The sequence below is a fragment of the Bemisia tabaci genome, chromosome 10 (assembly GCF_918797505.1).
Source record: "Bemisia tabaci chromosome 10, PGI_BMITA_v3".
Lineage (NCBI taxonomy): Eukaryota > Metazoa > Arthropoda > Insecta > Hemiptera > Aleyrodidae > Bemisia > Bemisia tabaci.
The window spans coordinates 24,805,071-24,817,229 of record NC_092802.1 but is presented as its reverse complement, the minus strand read 5'-3'; the positions used below and the strand labels follow the sequence as shown (position 1 = coordinate 24,817,229).

Below are 12,159 nucleotides of genomic sequence, written 5' to 3'. Positions count from 1 at the left end.
GGTGAAATATGCGGAACGCCAATGAAACCGCGGCACTGGGCCCCAGGCCCCCCTCGGATGCGTCCGACGTTGTTATTGTTCCCTTCGACACCTCTCGACGCCACCGCCGTGAAATACGCCCCCGGTAGGGCACGCATCCGCACTGCCGTGCTTAGGAAAAACGCCGTATGAGCCTCCAGACGTTGCCAACATTTCTTCGACAAATCACGAATTTTTAGGGAAATTTTTGAATATTTATCTTCCAACTTTTCGGAGGATTTTGTTCGAAATTTGATCTAAAAAGACTGAAAATTTCAGGGAAAAATATTTAATTTTCTTCAAAAATGGATATTTTCTGAGCGGAAATTTGGCAACATTCAAATGCTCATACGGCGTTAACCTAACCTAACTCGAGCAATCGGTCATTCAAACAAATTGTAAGAATTATATGTCATTATATAAATTATGTACGGGATCTCTTCCGAAAGCTTACGGAAACGATAGCATCAGGCATTCGCTCATTACGTACAAAAGTAAATTATTAGAAAGAATGTCAACCTTTAACCGCGAGGTGGACTTAATCATCCAAATCCTGTAAAAAGTTAATTGAACGAATGGAAACAAAAAGAACACAGTATCGAAATAGTGCGAGGAAAAGGAGCTTGATGATGACGGCGCAGAGATACAACTATACATACTTGATGGATGTCCGTGTTGCGTTTGCAAAATTGAAGGCGGGATGGCGCGAGGCGCGCACTCGCAATGCAATGCTTCGCTCTGTGTTGCTAGTGAAGTGTCGTTCCTATTCGGGAGAAAAGTTAAGGATAGAAGCCAGATTAAATCTTTCCCATCTCCGGATGTGTTGTTGATGCAGTCTTTAAAGCACCACAACAATTAAAACAAATGGAAACTACCTGAATATGGAAATGGAGCACGGGAAAGGAAGCATGTTGATGACGGCGCAGAGATACAACTATTCGTGCTCGATGGATGTCCGTGTTGCGTCTGCAAAATTGAAGGCGTGATGGCGCGAGGCGTGCACTCGCAATGCAATGCTTCGCTCTGTGTTGCTAGTGAAGTGTCGTTCTTATTTGGGAGAAAATTAAGAAGCGAGGCCGTATTACGTCTCTTTTATCTTCGGCTGTGTTGCTCACTTAGCCTTAATAAAGCTCTACTACCAATTATGAATTACCATCGTCAGAACATATCCAGACAGCGTTTGTCAGAAAGAGAAAAAATAATCATATTTCAAAGGAAACGCCTTGCAATTCACAGAAATTGATAGCATATACTTACTTTAATGATGCAATCCGATAGAATCGGTTCCTTCCCTTTAAACCCCATTTATCACACCTCTGGTTTTACCCAATTCGGTTCAGTTACCGAGCTATAATTAAACCCGTCTCTTTCAATTTTTTTTTAAAGCCGCGCCGCTACACCTAGACAACAGATCCTTTAGCTGTCCTTTTATCTATTACAAAAGATCCAGACCATAGATAACTATTGTAATTAGCACCTCTCCTTTTTAAATGTACAAACCTACAATCACATGTAATTCAATTGGACGTATTTATATTAAAAAGAACCATCTCTACGTGACCTGAGCTCTGAGACTAAATACAGGTATGCATTACAGGGTCCATGTCATAACTAAGATAGTTTCACTCGGTGTAAATGCGTCCAAATGTTCATTTTTGATGTACTTTGAAGGAAATAAAAGCGCTCGCAGATGAGGGCTCATACTGCCGTGCTGAGGAAAAACGCCGTATGAACATTCAAGAGTTGCCAAATTTCCCTTGATAAAACATGTATTTTTGATAACATTCATGCATAATTTTCCTCGAAATTTTCGGATGTTTTAGATTGAATCGCGTGAGAAATTATCTAAAAAATTTGGAAAAAAATATATACAATTTTCCTACGAAATTCGGTTTTTATCGAAGGAAACTTGGCAACGTTTGAAGGCTTATACGGCGTTCTTCCTTAGCACGGCAGATTTACCCCGGATTATTTATCGTCGTTGCCCGGTTTTTAAATCAATTATTCACACCTGTTATCTGGCGACGGTCTAATGTGTGTGATTATTCTGTTGCGCAGGCGCAGGAGCGACAGCAGCGCCGCGGCGGCGGACCCCGGCTTCACACTCATCGTCCTCTCGGGCACCTCCGGCGACTCCACTCTAGATCTTCTCGATAAGTCCCTCACATTAGTCACGGTAAGTTCCACTGCACTTCTTCAACCCCCCCCCCCCCCCCCCACCCTCGCCCCCTGTGGGACACCCGCTGGGACTCGTCTCGTCACCGCACCGATTCATTCCCGATAGAGTTGAGTCTGCTCTCGTTTTGGATTGCGTCATGATCTGACGAGATTGGTGTCTGTCTCTGCGAGGCTGATCGTTGAAATTGATAGACAAAGCGATAGACAAAGAAGCAATAGGGATATGGTCTGTCTCTGCAGGCTGATTGTTGAAATTGATAGACAAAGAAGACGATAGGGGTATGGTCTGTTTCTGCAGGCTGATTGTTGAAATTGATAGACAAAGAAGACGATAGGGATGTGGTCTGTCTCTGCAGGCGAATTGTTGGAATTGATAGACAAAGCGGTAGACCAGGGTGTCTTAAAAGTCCGGAAATAGTACTGATTTTTTAAGAGCGGTCCGGAAGTACTGAAAAGGTGCGGAAATTTCGCAAGAACGTCCAAAATTTTACTTTTTTTTGTCATTTTTGTCGCAATTTGAGCGAGAAATTCAAATCTTTAAAATTTTTCGAATCTCGTCAAATGGAGGTACTGAAAAAGTACTGAATTTTTCTGTTGAGGATGTACTGAATTTCTTGGGAATGCACTGTAAAAGTACTGATTTTTGGCCACCCTGTTTTAGTAGACACCCTGAAAAAGAAGACGATTGGGTTATGGAGGGATCTCATTGGTGGAAGCGGGTGGTAGCAATGCACAAAGACTAATTAATGGTTGTAATAGACGAACTAATGACAACTTACGAAAGACCCTTAGTTAGTGTATCATTGTATCCCCTTAGTCTATAATTAAGAAACACCCATTTCAACCAATGGGATCGCTCCTTACTCCTTACGTCTTCTTTGTCTATCGCTTTGTCCATCAACTTCAACAATCAGCCCTCAAGAATGGAAAACTTCTTTGCATTGACGAAGGGTTTTTGTTTGCGTTGCATGGAAAAGGGAGCTCCATATTTTAGGATTTAGTCGATAATATACGGCTTAGAAATCAGGTTTTGCAAACCGAGGACTTCAGGAATTCAGCTTTCTTGTTCAGAGAATTGAGCCCCCCCCCCCCCTCAGCTGTGACAATCAACCCCTACCCCTCAGCTAACATAACTGACTTCAGTTTGGTGAATTAAAGGTTCAGCGGTACGAATCATATAAAGAAACGTCGGAGAATTTCATTACCTAAATTCTGCGGCAACTTTGTGGAAAGTATCAACGAGTTTCTAGGAAAATTACAACTTTAGGAAAGGTCCTATGACACTTTGCCATAGCCATAGCACCTTCATGCCCTCGCCGTCACGTCATCATCCGGTCGATGACAGACGTCATCAACAGCGAACACTGCGGAGAATGCTCGAATTGGAGGTCTAATTGAGTCGAAAGGAATTCCGAAATTCCAGTTGCGCAGGAGATTCGCCCCGAGTCGGGCTGAGCTGCACCGCGTCGGGTTGCGTTGCGCTCCGTGGCGCTGCCTTTTCGGGATGCTGATCTGATCTGATTCCGATTCATTTCATCTAGGAGCCGCGGCCGCGCTCGGCGAGTGCATATCTCGCCGCTCCCCCGACGTAAGGGCGTATCCCGATTCCTACGTGGACCCTGTTTTACGTATAAATCAATGCGTTTCCAAGGCTCATGTGGAAATCTAGATACGCCCTTATGTCAGATGGACGACGATCTGTCAGTCTTGAGAGGTCCTCGAACTCGACGACCCCGACGGGCGCCACGCTCGATCACCCATTGTTGTCAGCTCACGCTCCACCTGCGGGCCGATTATTGGAATTTATAGACGAAGCTATAGACAAAGAAGACATAAGGAGTATAGAGCGATCCTATTGGTTGTAATGGGTGGTTCTTATAGACTAAGGGAGAAAATTATGGACTAAGTATCAGGTCTCTCGTGGGCCTCTAACCAAGCCACATCGAGCTGATTTCGAAAAAATTGATGTCATAGGATTACTGTTCATGCATTTCTAAACCGATTGCAATGGTTGAAGTTTGAATTCCATTCTTCCGCTTCAATTGGAATTTGAATTGAACATGATTTTTCCCAATCAAGTACTTTTGCAGTGAGATGAAGCATATCCTTTGCCCATTCAGATCAACCAATAACTCGAACCACCTTAAAATGTGGCTTGGTTCGATTCTGCCAAACGCGGTCCAATTGTTAGGGAATTTTACCAAAATATGATCGGCAAATAAGGGAATTTCATTCTCTAAGTTCTGTGACAACCCTGAAAGGAATCACGCGCTCTCTTACACTGTTTCTAATGTAGCCCAAACGAGCACACCCCATCTTTCCCACCCTTCTCTAGTCCCTTCTAGCATAAATGCGTCCATTTCAAGAAGTCTCTCCATAATTTTGAAGACGAACTTTTCCGTACGATCGGTCAACGGAGGTCCAACGCCTGGGCGAGGGCAGCGCGGAAGAGGACGGCGGGCGTAACAATGGTTGGCAGCGGCCACGCACGTTGCGGGCTCCCCATCGACCGGGTCATTTGGACGTATTTCTGCCCAATGGAACTAAGTGCACTAAAACATGAGCTCTGAGACCCATAGGAATATGTGTATAACAGAGCTCGCGTGATAATGCACATAGTTCTGTTCGATAGAACCGCGTCCATTTTGATTAAATTGATTGGGCAGCGTCCAGCGTTTGTCCGCCACCGACTCGATTGTCACCAGATGCTTCCTGTCGCGGACTCCGCCACCAGGACCAGGAAGTCCCGGTCTCACCCAGCGTTCTCTCTTCGGAAGTCGAAGTCTCGATTCGGGTCCGGTCGGATTCGGATGACAAGCCGGACAATGAGCCAGCGTTGTGTTTATAATCGGCTGTGGAAGTTAAGCCGGCTTTCGTAAAATACTCCCGATCGGTCGCTTGATTGATCGCGAACGGAGTATCGTACGATATCTATCTGTGATCCATCTTGCGGGATGGATGCCAAGAGAAACTCGCAGTTTGAAACGCACACTGGAAAAAAAACAAATTGGATCTAGAGTCCAGACTCTTGAAAACATCGACAAGAAAAAATACTCTTGATTCAATCAGAATCTAGCTGAAATCAAGAACCAAGCCTCTTAATTTCAGCGGATTTCGTTTTGATTCAAGCAAAAATCCGATCGAATCAAGAGTATTTTTTCTTGTCAATGTTTTCAAGAGTCTGGATTCTAGATCCAATGTGGTTTTTTTTTTCCAGTGCTTATTTTACCGTGCTACTGAGATAGCATAGACTCTGAAAAACATTTTCCAGTGAATAGATCCCACTCACCATTCAGAGGAAATTGCGACACGCAAAAGTTTGGATATTACGGGAAGTAAAACGCAAATAATGCTAGCCTTCGGTTGACAATTTCAGGATAAAGTACCCAGTGGTTTCTCGTGAGAAAATTTAATGAAAAACAGAGTGGTGAAATATCAACGTGCAATTGAGGAGTGCATTTTCCGGTCCCTCCGTTGTTTCTCCGCCAAATTTACCGTGAACTGTATCAAAATCGTGGGAAAAAAAACGGCCCCAAACTGGCGAAAAAAACCGCTTTTATTTGTATGAAATCTGCTGTCCCAGAGGAAGAAAATGGTGGAGAAATGTTTCAGCCATCAAAGTTATCGAGCATCTAATCAGATTTTTAATAAAGGTAAAGTTATTAAAATTTCAATTGCCATGCTAGAGATCTAAAATTTTGAGATTGCTGCAAAAAAACCGCAGCCTCTCTCATTCTGTCAATTTATTCGAAGCAGATTGGACGAATTTTGAAAATTTGTTGTTAACTGCTCTCGTCAACGACACAGCAGCCACGTTCGAACGCACCAGTCGCGGACATTCAGACATGACCAGAAGCCATTTTATTAGGTGTCGTTTCGTTGACTGATTCCACGGCGAATTCGCCACGCTTTCCTCGGGCGAGACCGTAGACCCGCTTGCATTGGCCATCTCGACGCCGATGGAGGCGGCCACGCTCAATGATACCGATTTCCGACACGCTTGGCCGAGTGTGACGAAACCGCGGCCTCCCATTGGTCGGCTCGAACATCAATCCGCAAGAACTCACCCACTGCAATGGCTGCCTACTGCCAGGAGTTTCAAATGGGCTGATAGCGCTTCTTCTCTTTCGGGAACAGCATAACGCGAATTGATGAAACCGTGGCCTCTCATTGGTCGGCTCAAACATCAGATCCGCAAGAACTCACCCACTGGAATGGCTGCTACTGCAGGGGTTTCAAAGGGACTGATAGCGCTTCTTCTCTTTGGAAACAGCATAACGCGAAATTGATGAAACCGTGGCCTCTCATTGGTCGGCTCGAACATCAATCCGCAAGAACTCACCCACTGCAATGGCAGCTACTGCCGGAGTTTCAAATGGGCTGATAGCGTCCTTCTCTGTTGGAAACAGCATGAACGCGGAAATTGATGAAAATATTGTTTTCTAAGCTGAACTCACGTAAACTGTATCAAAATCGACATTAAGAGTGAATATTTGTGTTTCAATTCCTATGAATAGAGAGTCACAAAAGATTCAGTGCTGTTCACTGATTTTTTTCTTCAAAAATGCAAAAGACGCGTTACTGGTAACATTGTGCACTAAAAAACTGGTGAAAATATTTATGTGTCTCGTGTTACTACTACTCCTGGTGTTACTTGTGGCCTCTCTCCTGATTTACTGAGAATTATTTTACCTATTCCATTCGAATGAACAAAGGGCACCATCTTCAGAACATACCTTCCAAGATTTTGACTATAATGCCAACATCCTTTGGTTTTTCCCTGCAAAACCAATTTAAAAGAAAGTTCATCGAGACATGACTCCTGCTCCGTACCTACCCTCTCGCGAAGGGACCCACAATTCCCGTCTTGCAAGCCGGAATCTAGGGCGGACGGGTTTCATTTACAGTCAGGTGACGGGCGGTATCGGAAGGAACACAATGATCGGAGGGGCGGGGGGTCCCGAAGTGGGACACAATTTGTTTTCCGGGCTTCTGTCCGTCCGTCGCATCGCCGTCCTCATTGGGTCAGTAGCACCTCGTCGCCGGTCGGGTGCGGCGCCGTGTGAAAATCAATTTTTCGCGACCTGTGCTCAGTCGTGCCATTCCCAATTCAACCGCATCAATCGCAATTGTTCGCTCATCCAAGTCAACGCCCCACTCTGTTGCCGACCCGCGATGAGCAGCTTCGCGGAAATCGTGGAACTACTCGCATCCTGGAAACCTGGAATATTCTAAAAAATGCCAAATTGTCCAGTACAATAGATCTGAAAAGGGGTGTATGAATGCAAAAAAGAAGTCAGAAGAGATTAAATCTGATTCTTTAGATCTAATAAAAAGGGGCGGTATGAATGCAAAAAAGAAGTCAGAAGATATTAAAACTGATTCTTATGTATTTTTGGTCGCTGAATCCGAATTTGATGCTTCCCACCAAATCCGCCTGTGCGTTTGCCGAAAATCACGTTTTTGCGCGCTTTTCCGGGAGTTAGTAGCTTAATATTCGTCGGAGCGTAAAATTAGTCAATAGCAAAGTTGTAGCCGAGTAAATTGCCGTCAGTATTGAAACTTTGAAATCTCAGGTGAAGCTCAGCAGTAAAAAGTTGAGAACCTATTTAGAGAGAGTACGGACGTGCCAGTAGTTTTGAGGTTAGGTAATGGAGCTTTCAGTGCCCAAAAAGACAGCCAACCTACGGATTCAAATTATACAGAGCAATCTAATATTAAGATTTTCACGAAGTTTTCAGCCCCAAAATCACATTATAGAAATTTTCCGTGTCTTCGGCTATTCTGGGTTAGAAGTATTTCTTTCGGTTCATATAGAGTAAAAAGAGAGTTCCGACAAGTCAGTAATTTTGAGATTAACTCATGGAGCTTTCAGGGCTGTAAAAAGCAGTCAACGTAAAAATTCAAATTATCCTAAGTGACTTATTATTACAATTGTTTCGACGGTCGTCGTTTGTAAAGCACGAATTTAACTTTTTTTTGCATTTTACAGGAAAAAAAAAACCACATTGGATCTAGAGTCCAGACTCTTAAAAACATCGACAAGGAAAAGTACTCTTGATTCAATCAGAATCTAGCTTAAATCAAGAACCAAGCCTCTTAATTTTAGCGGATTTCGTTTTGATTCAAGCAAAAATCCGATTGAATTAAGGAGTATTTTTTCTTGTCAATGTTTTCAAGAGTCTGAACTCTAGATCCAATGTGTTATATCTTCCAGTGTTTTCAATTCTGCGGGAGAAAGCTCAATCATGAACAATTCTTGGCCATCTTGATTTAATATTGGAATTTGAAGATTGGCAGTGACATTTTTTTGTGTTCTAAGGTTGGCTGCCCTCTTACAGCTCCATATTTCGACACTCCCTGACGATACCCTATAACACAAAAAAAAAAAAAACCACACATTGGATCCAGAGTCCTAGACTCTTGAAAACATTGACAAGAAAAAGGACTCTTGATTCAATCGGATTTATGCTTGAATGAAAAGGAAATCCGCTTAAATTAAGAGGTTTGCTTCTTGATTCAAGCTTAGATTCCGATTGAATCAGGAGTATTTTTTCTTGTCGATGTTTTTAAGAGTCTGGACTCTAGATCCAATGTGTTATTTTTTCCAGTGTACCCAAAGGTAGCTAAGGCAGCTCTGCCTGATTGGTAAAATTCGATAAGTGGAGCTCTGGCAACAAGGCGTCGGTGGATGACGTCGAGTGCAGCGGACAGCGCGGTGGCGGCAGTGGCGAGGGCATTGTTCGGTGGATCCCGACGGACGGACGTCCCGACGTAAGGCGAGGAAGCCTCGATTCCGACGTCAAAACAAATCGTTTTTGGTTTTCAATGCAACGAGAGCGAGTCTGGAATCGGAATCGCCGAGACCAGGAGCGCTAACCTAGTTGAGACCCGCCACCGCCAGCCCCACTCGCCGATCCGAGGATCCCCGTGCGCGCCTTGTCTTGTCGCTGCGATGTGAAATTGGTAGCACGCCGCACAGTAGAGTCCCTTTATACCCAGAGTTAAGACAACTCACTTTTGGTTGGGCTGAAAGTGGCCTAAAAAAAAAAATACAATTTTGATTGGTTCTCGCTCATGGAGGCCGAAACGAGTGCACCAAGATGGCGTGGTACCTCGAATGTGAACAAGAACAATGAAAATATTACCTAATTGTGGTTTATCAAGAGTAAATTGTTATTTCCATCGGTCCAAAATGAAAATAGATTAAGAAATTATTCACAAACCAATCTCATTTTCTTTTTAATTGATCAATTTGTTGATGTTGTTGTTTTTGTGTGACAGACATCGCAGGATTCCTGATCCTTATCCCTCAATATCGTTCGTTAGGGTGCACTCGTTTCGGCCTCCATGGCCAGCCAAGGCCGGCTGCCAGTCAGCTGATAATCGAGTTGTCTTAACTCTGGGTGTAAAGGGGACTCTACGCACAGTGGATAGAGTCAATATGGAGAGGTCGGACAAAATTTGGAAACTTTAAACCCTTATAACTCCGTTTATACAAAACTTTGAGGTTTTAAACGTGGTTCCATTGGTTTTCTCGTGGAAGCTCCTTCAAGAGGCACCCCTTACAGTTTAAAGCGTGACGAAATAAACATGAAAATTTGCAGTTCTAGTCAAGAATTTCATGTCCGACCTCTCTGATTGACTCGATCCAATGTGCGCCGCGCCACAGGGTGTCTACAAGTCCGGAATTTCCGGAAAGACCGGAAATAGTACTGATTTTTCAAGGAAGGTCCAGAAGTACTGAAAAAGTGCGGAAATTCCTCAAGAAGGTCCGGATTTTTTTTCATTTTCTTGTCATTTTCTTCGCAATTCAAGCGAAATCTTCAAGTTTTCGTTATTTTTAGAATTTCGTCACTTGGAGGTACTGAAAAAGTACTGAATTTTTCCGTCGAGGAGGGTACCGAATTTCTTGGGAATGTACCGAAAAAGTACTGTATAAAATTACTGATTTTTGACCAGCCTGTTTTAGTAGACACCCCTGCGCTACTAGCGTGGCTTTGCGATGAATCGATTGATCTGCCATTTAAATCTATGGAAAAAATCGATAAATAGGGTGTTGGAATTTAACAGTAAAACGTTATGAAGTTCAACAGTTTCACGAAGATTGATTGGTTATACAGTGCACCATAACAAAGAAAACCGTATAAGCAATATTAACAAACAAACATCGCGGAAAATAGAATCGCTTCCGATTGCATTAAATGTTGGATCTACCTACAAAGCGAAGCGGGGTCTTACCATTATAGAACGTTACAATGTTTAGCCCAGAGTCGAAAAATTCTCCGGGAAGATCGTCTGCTACGCATAGCGTGGTAAAAATTGAATAGGTGAAACGGAAACAAAAAGAACACAGTATCGAAATAGTGCGAGGAAAAGGTGCTTGTTGACGGCGCAGAGATACAACTATACATTCTTGATGGATGTCCGTGTTGCGTCTGCAAAATTGAAGGTGCGATGACGCGAGACGCGCACTCGTTATGCTTCGCTTTATGTTGCTAGTGAAATGTCGTTCACATTTGGGAGAAAAGTTAAAGATGGAGGCCAGAATAAATTTTTACCATCGCCGGCTGTGTTTTTGATGCAGTCTTTAAAGCACCACAACAATTAAAACAAATAGGAAACCAACTTAATATTGGAAGTAGAGTAAGGGAAAGGAAGCTTGTTGATGACGGCGCAGAGATACAAGTATTAGTACTCGATGGATGTCCGGGTTGCGTCTGCAAAATTGAAGGCGCGATGACGCGAGGTGTACACTGGCAATGCTTCGCTTCATGTTGCTAGTGAAGTGTCGTTCCTATTCGGGAGAAAAGTTAAGGTTAAATCTTTCCCATCTCCGGCCGTGTTGTTGGTGCAGTCTTCAAAGCACCTCAACAATTAAAACAAATGGTAACTACCTGAATTTGGAAATGGAGCACAGGGAAAGGAAGCTTGTTGTTGACGGCGCAGAGATGCAACTATTCGGACTCGATGGATGTCCGTGTTGCGTCTGTAATCTTGAAGGCGCGATGGCGCGCCTCGAAAATAATCGATAAATAGGGTGTTGGAATTTAATAGTAAAACGTGATTTAGTTCAACAGTTTCACGAAGATTGATTGTATACAGTGCACCATAACAAAGAAAACCGTATAAGCAATATTAACAAACAAACATCGCGGAAAATAGAATCGCTTCCGATGGCATTAAATGGTGGATCTACCCCACAAAGCGAAGCGGGGTCTTACCATTATAGATCGTTACAATGTTAAGCCCAGAGTCGAAAAAATCTCCGGAAAGATCGTCTGCTACGCATTATAGCGTGGTGAGCGCTCAAAATCGGTGCTGTAGATACTGCCGGCTGATCCCTCCAAAAGAGTACTGCAGTTATTATTAAATCTATCATTCCCTCAATATCGCCACAAATGTCTTTAAGCAGACTTCAACCCTGACTTTGTCGCACTCTCTTCTCATCTGTTATTCCTTTTCCTCCGGTGTCTCTGACGGTGAGTCCCTCCTTCCCACATTCCGCGTGTACCTTGGGGGCCAGCCATTTAGCTCCCGCCTGACAGACTTCATTCTCTCGCCTTCATTTACATCTCTTTGAGTTTTGAGCCAAACCGACCATCTACAATTACAACTAATCTACGATCACTCGTGAAAGCTCCCAGCTTTGCCGTTACTGGGCGAATAAACGAACGCCAAGGTTGCCAACTTTAGTTACAAATCACGATTTTATTATCATGAGATTTGAGGGGTTGGTTTATATTTGTAGGCGCTCAGTTGTTAGGAATCGCTCTTTGATTTCAACCTGCCTCTGTAATTCTAGTATACTAGTGGCAATGCGTTCAAATGACGCACCAGCTCAACAATATGATGACGGAGAGGGGCCTTACATATTTAAAATAGATTTATCTGTGATACATTTATTCAATACCTCTGGTGTCAAAGCACGGAGAACGATAATCGTCTTTCTATAATTTAGTT

The 12,159-nt window shown here is 43.4% G+C and overlaps 1 protein-coding gene across 2 annotated transcripts in view; it reads left to right on the top strand.

Moving 5' to 3' along the window:
* The window catches only part of LOC109042300 (puratrophin-1), a 586,997-nt gene that overhangs the window by 314,401 nt on the left and 260,437 nt on the right, over window positions 1–12,159 (top strand). For both annotated transcript variants that reach the window (XM_019058962.2, XM_072304834.1), the window contains exon 5: window positions 2,077–2,194. In XM_019058962.2, coding sequence (XP_018914507.2) covers window positions 2,077–2,194 — 118 coding nt within the window. The remainder of the gene's footprint in view (window positions 1–2,076; window positions 2,195–12,159) is intronic.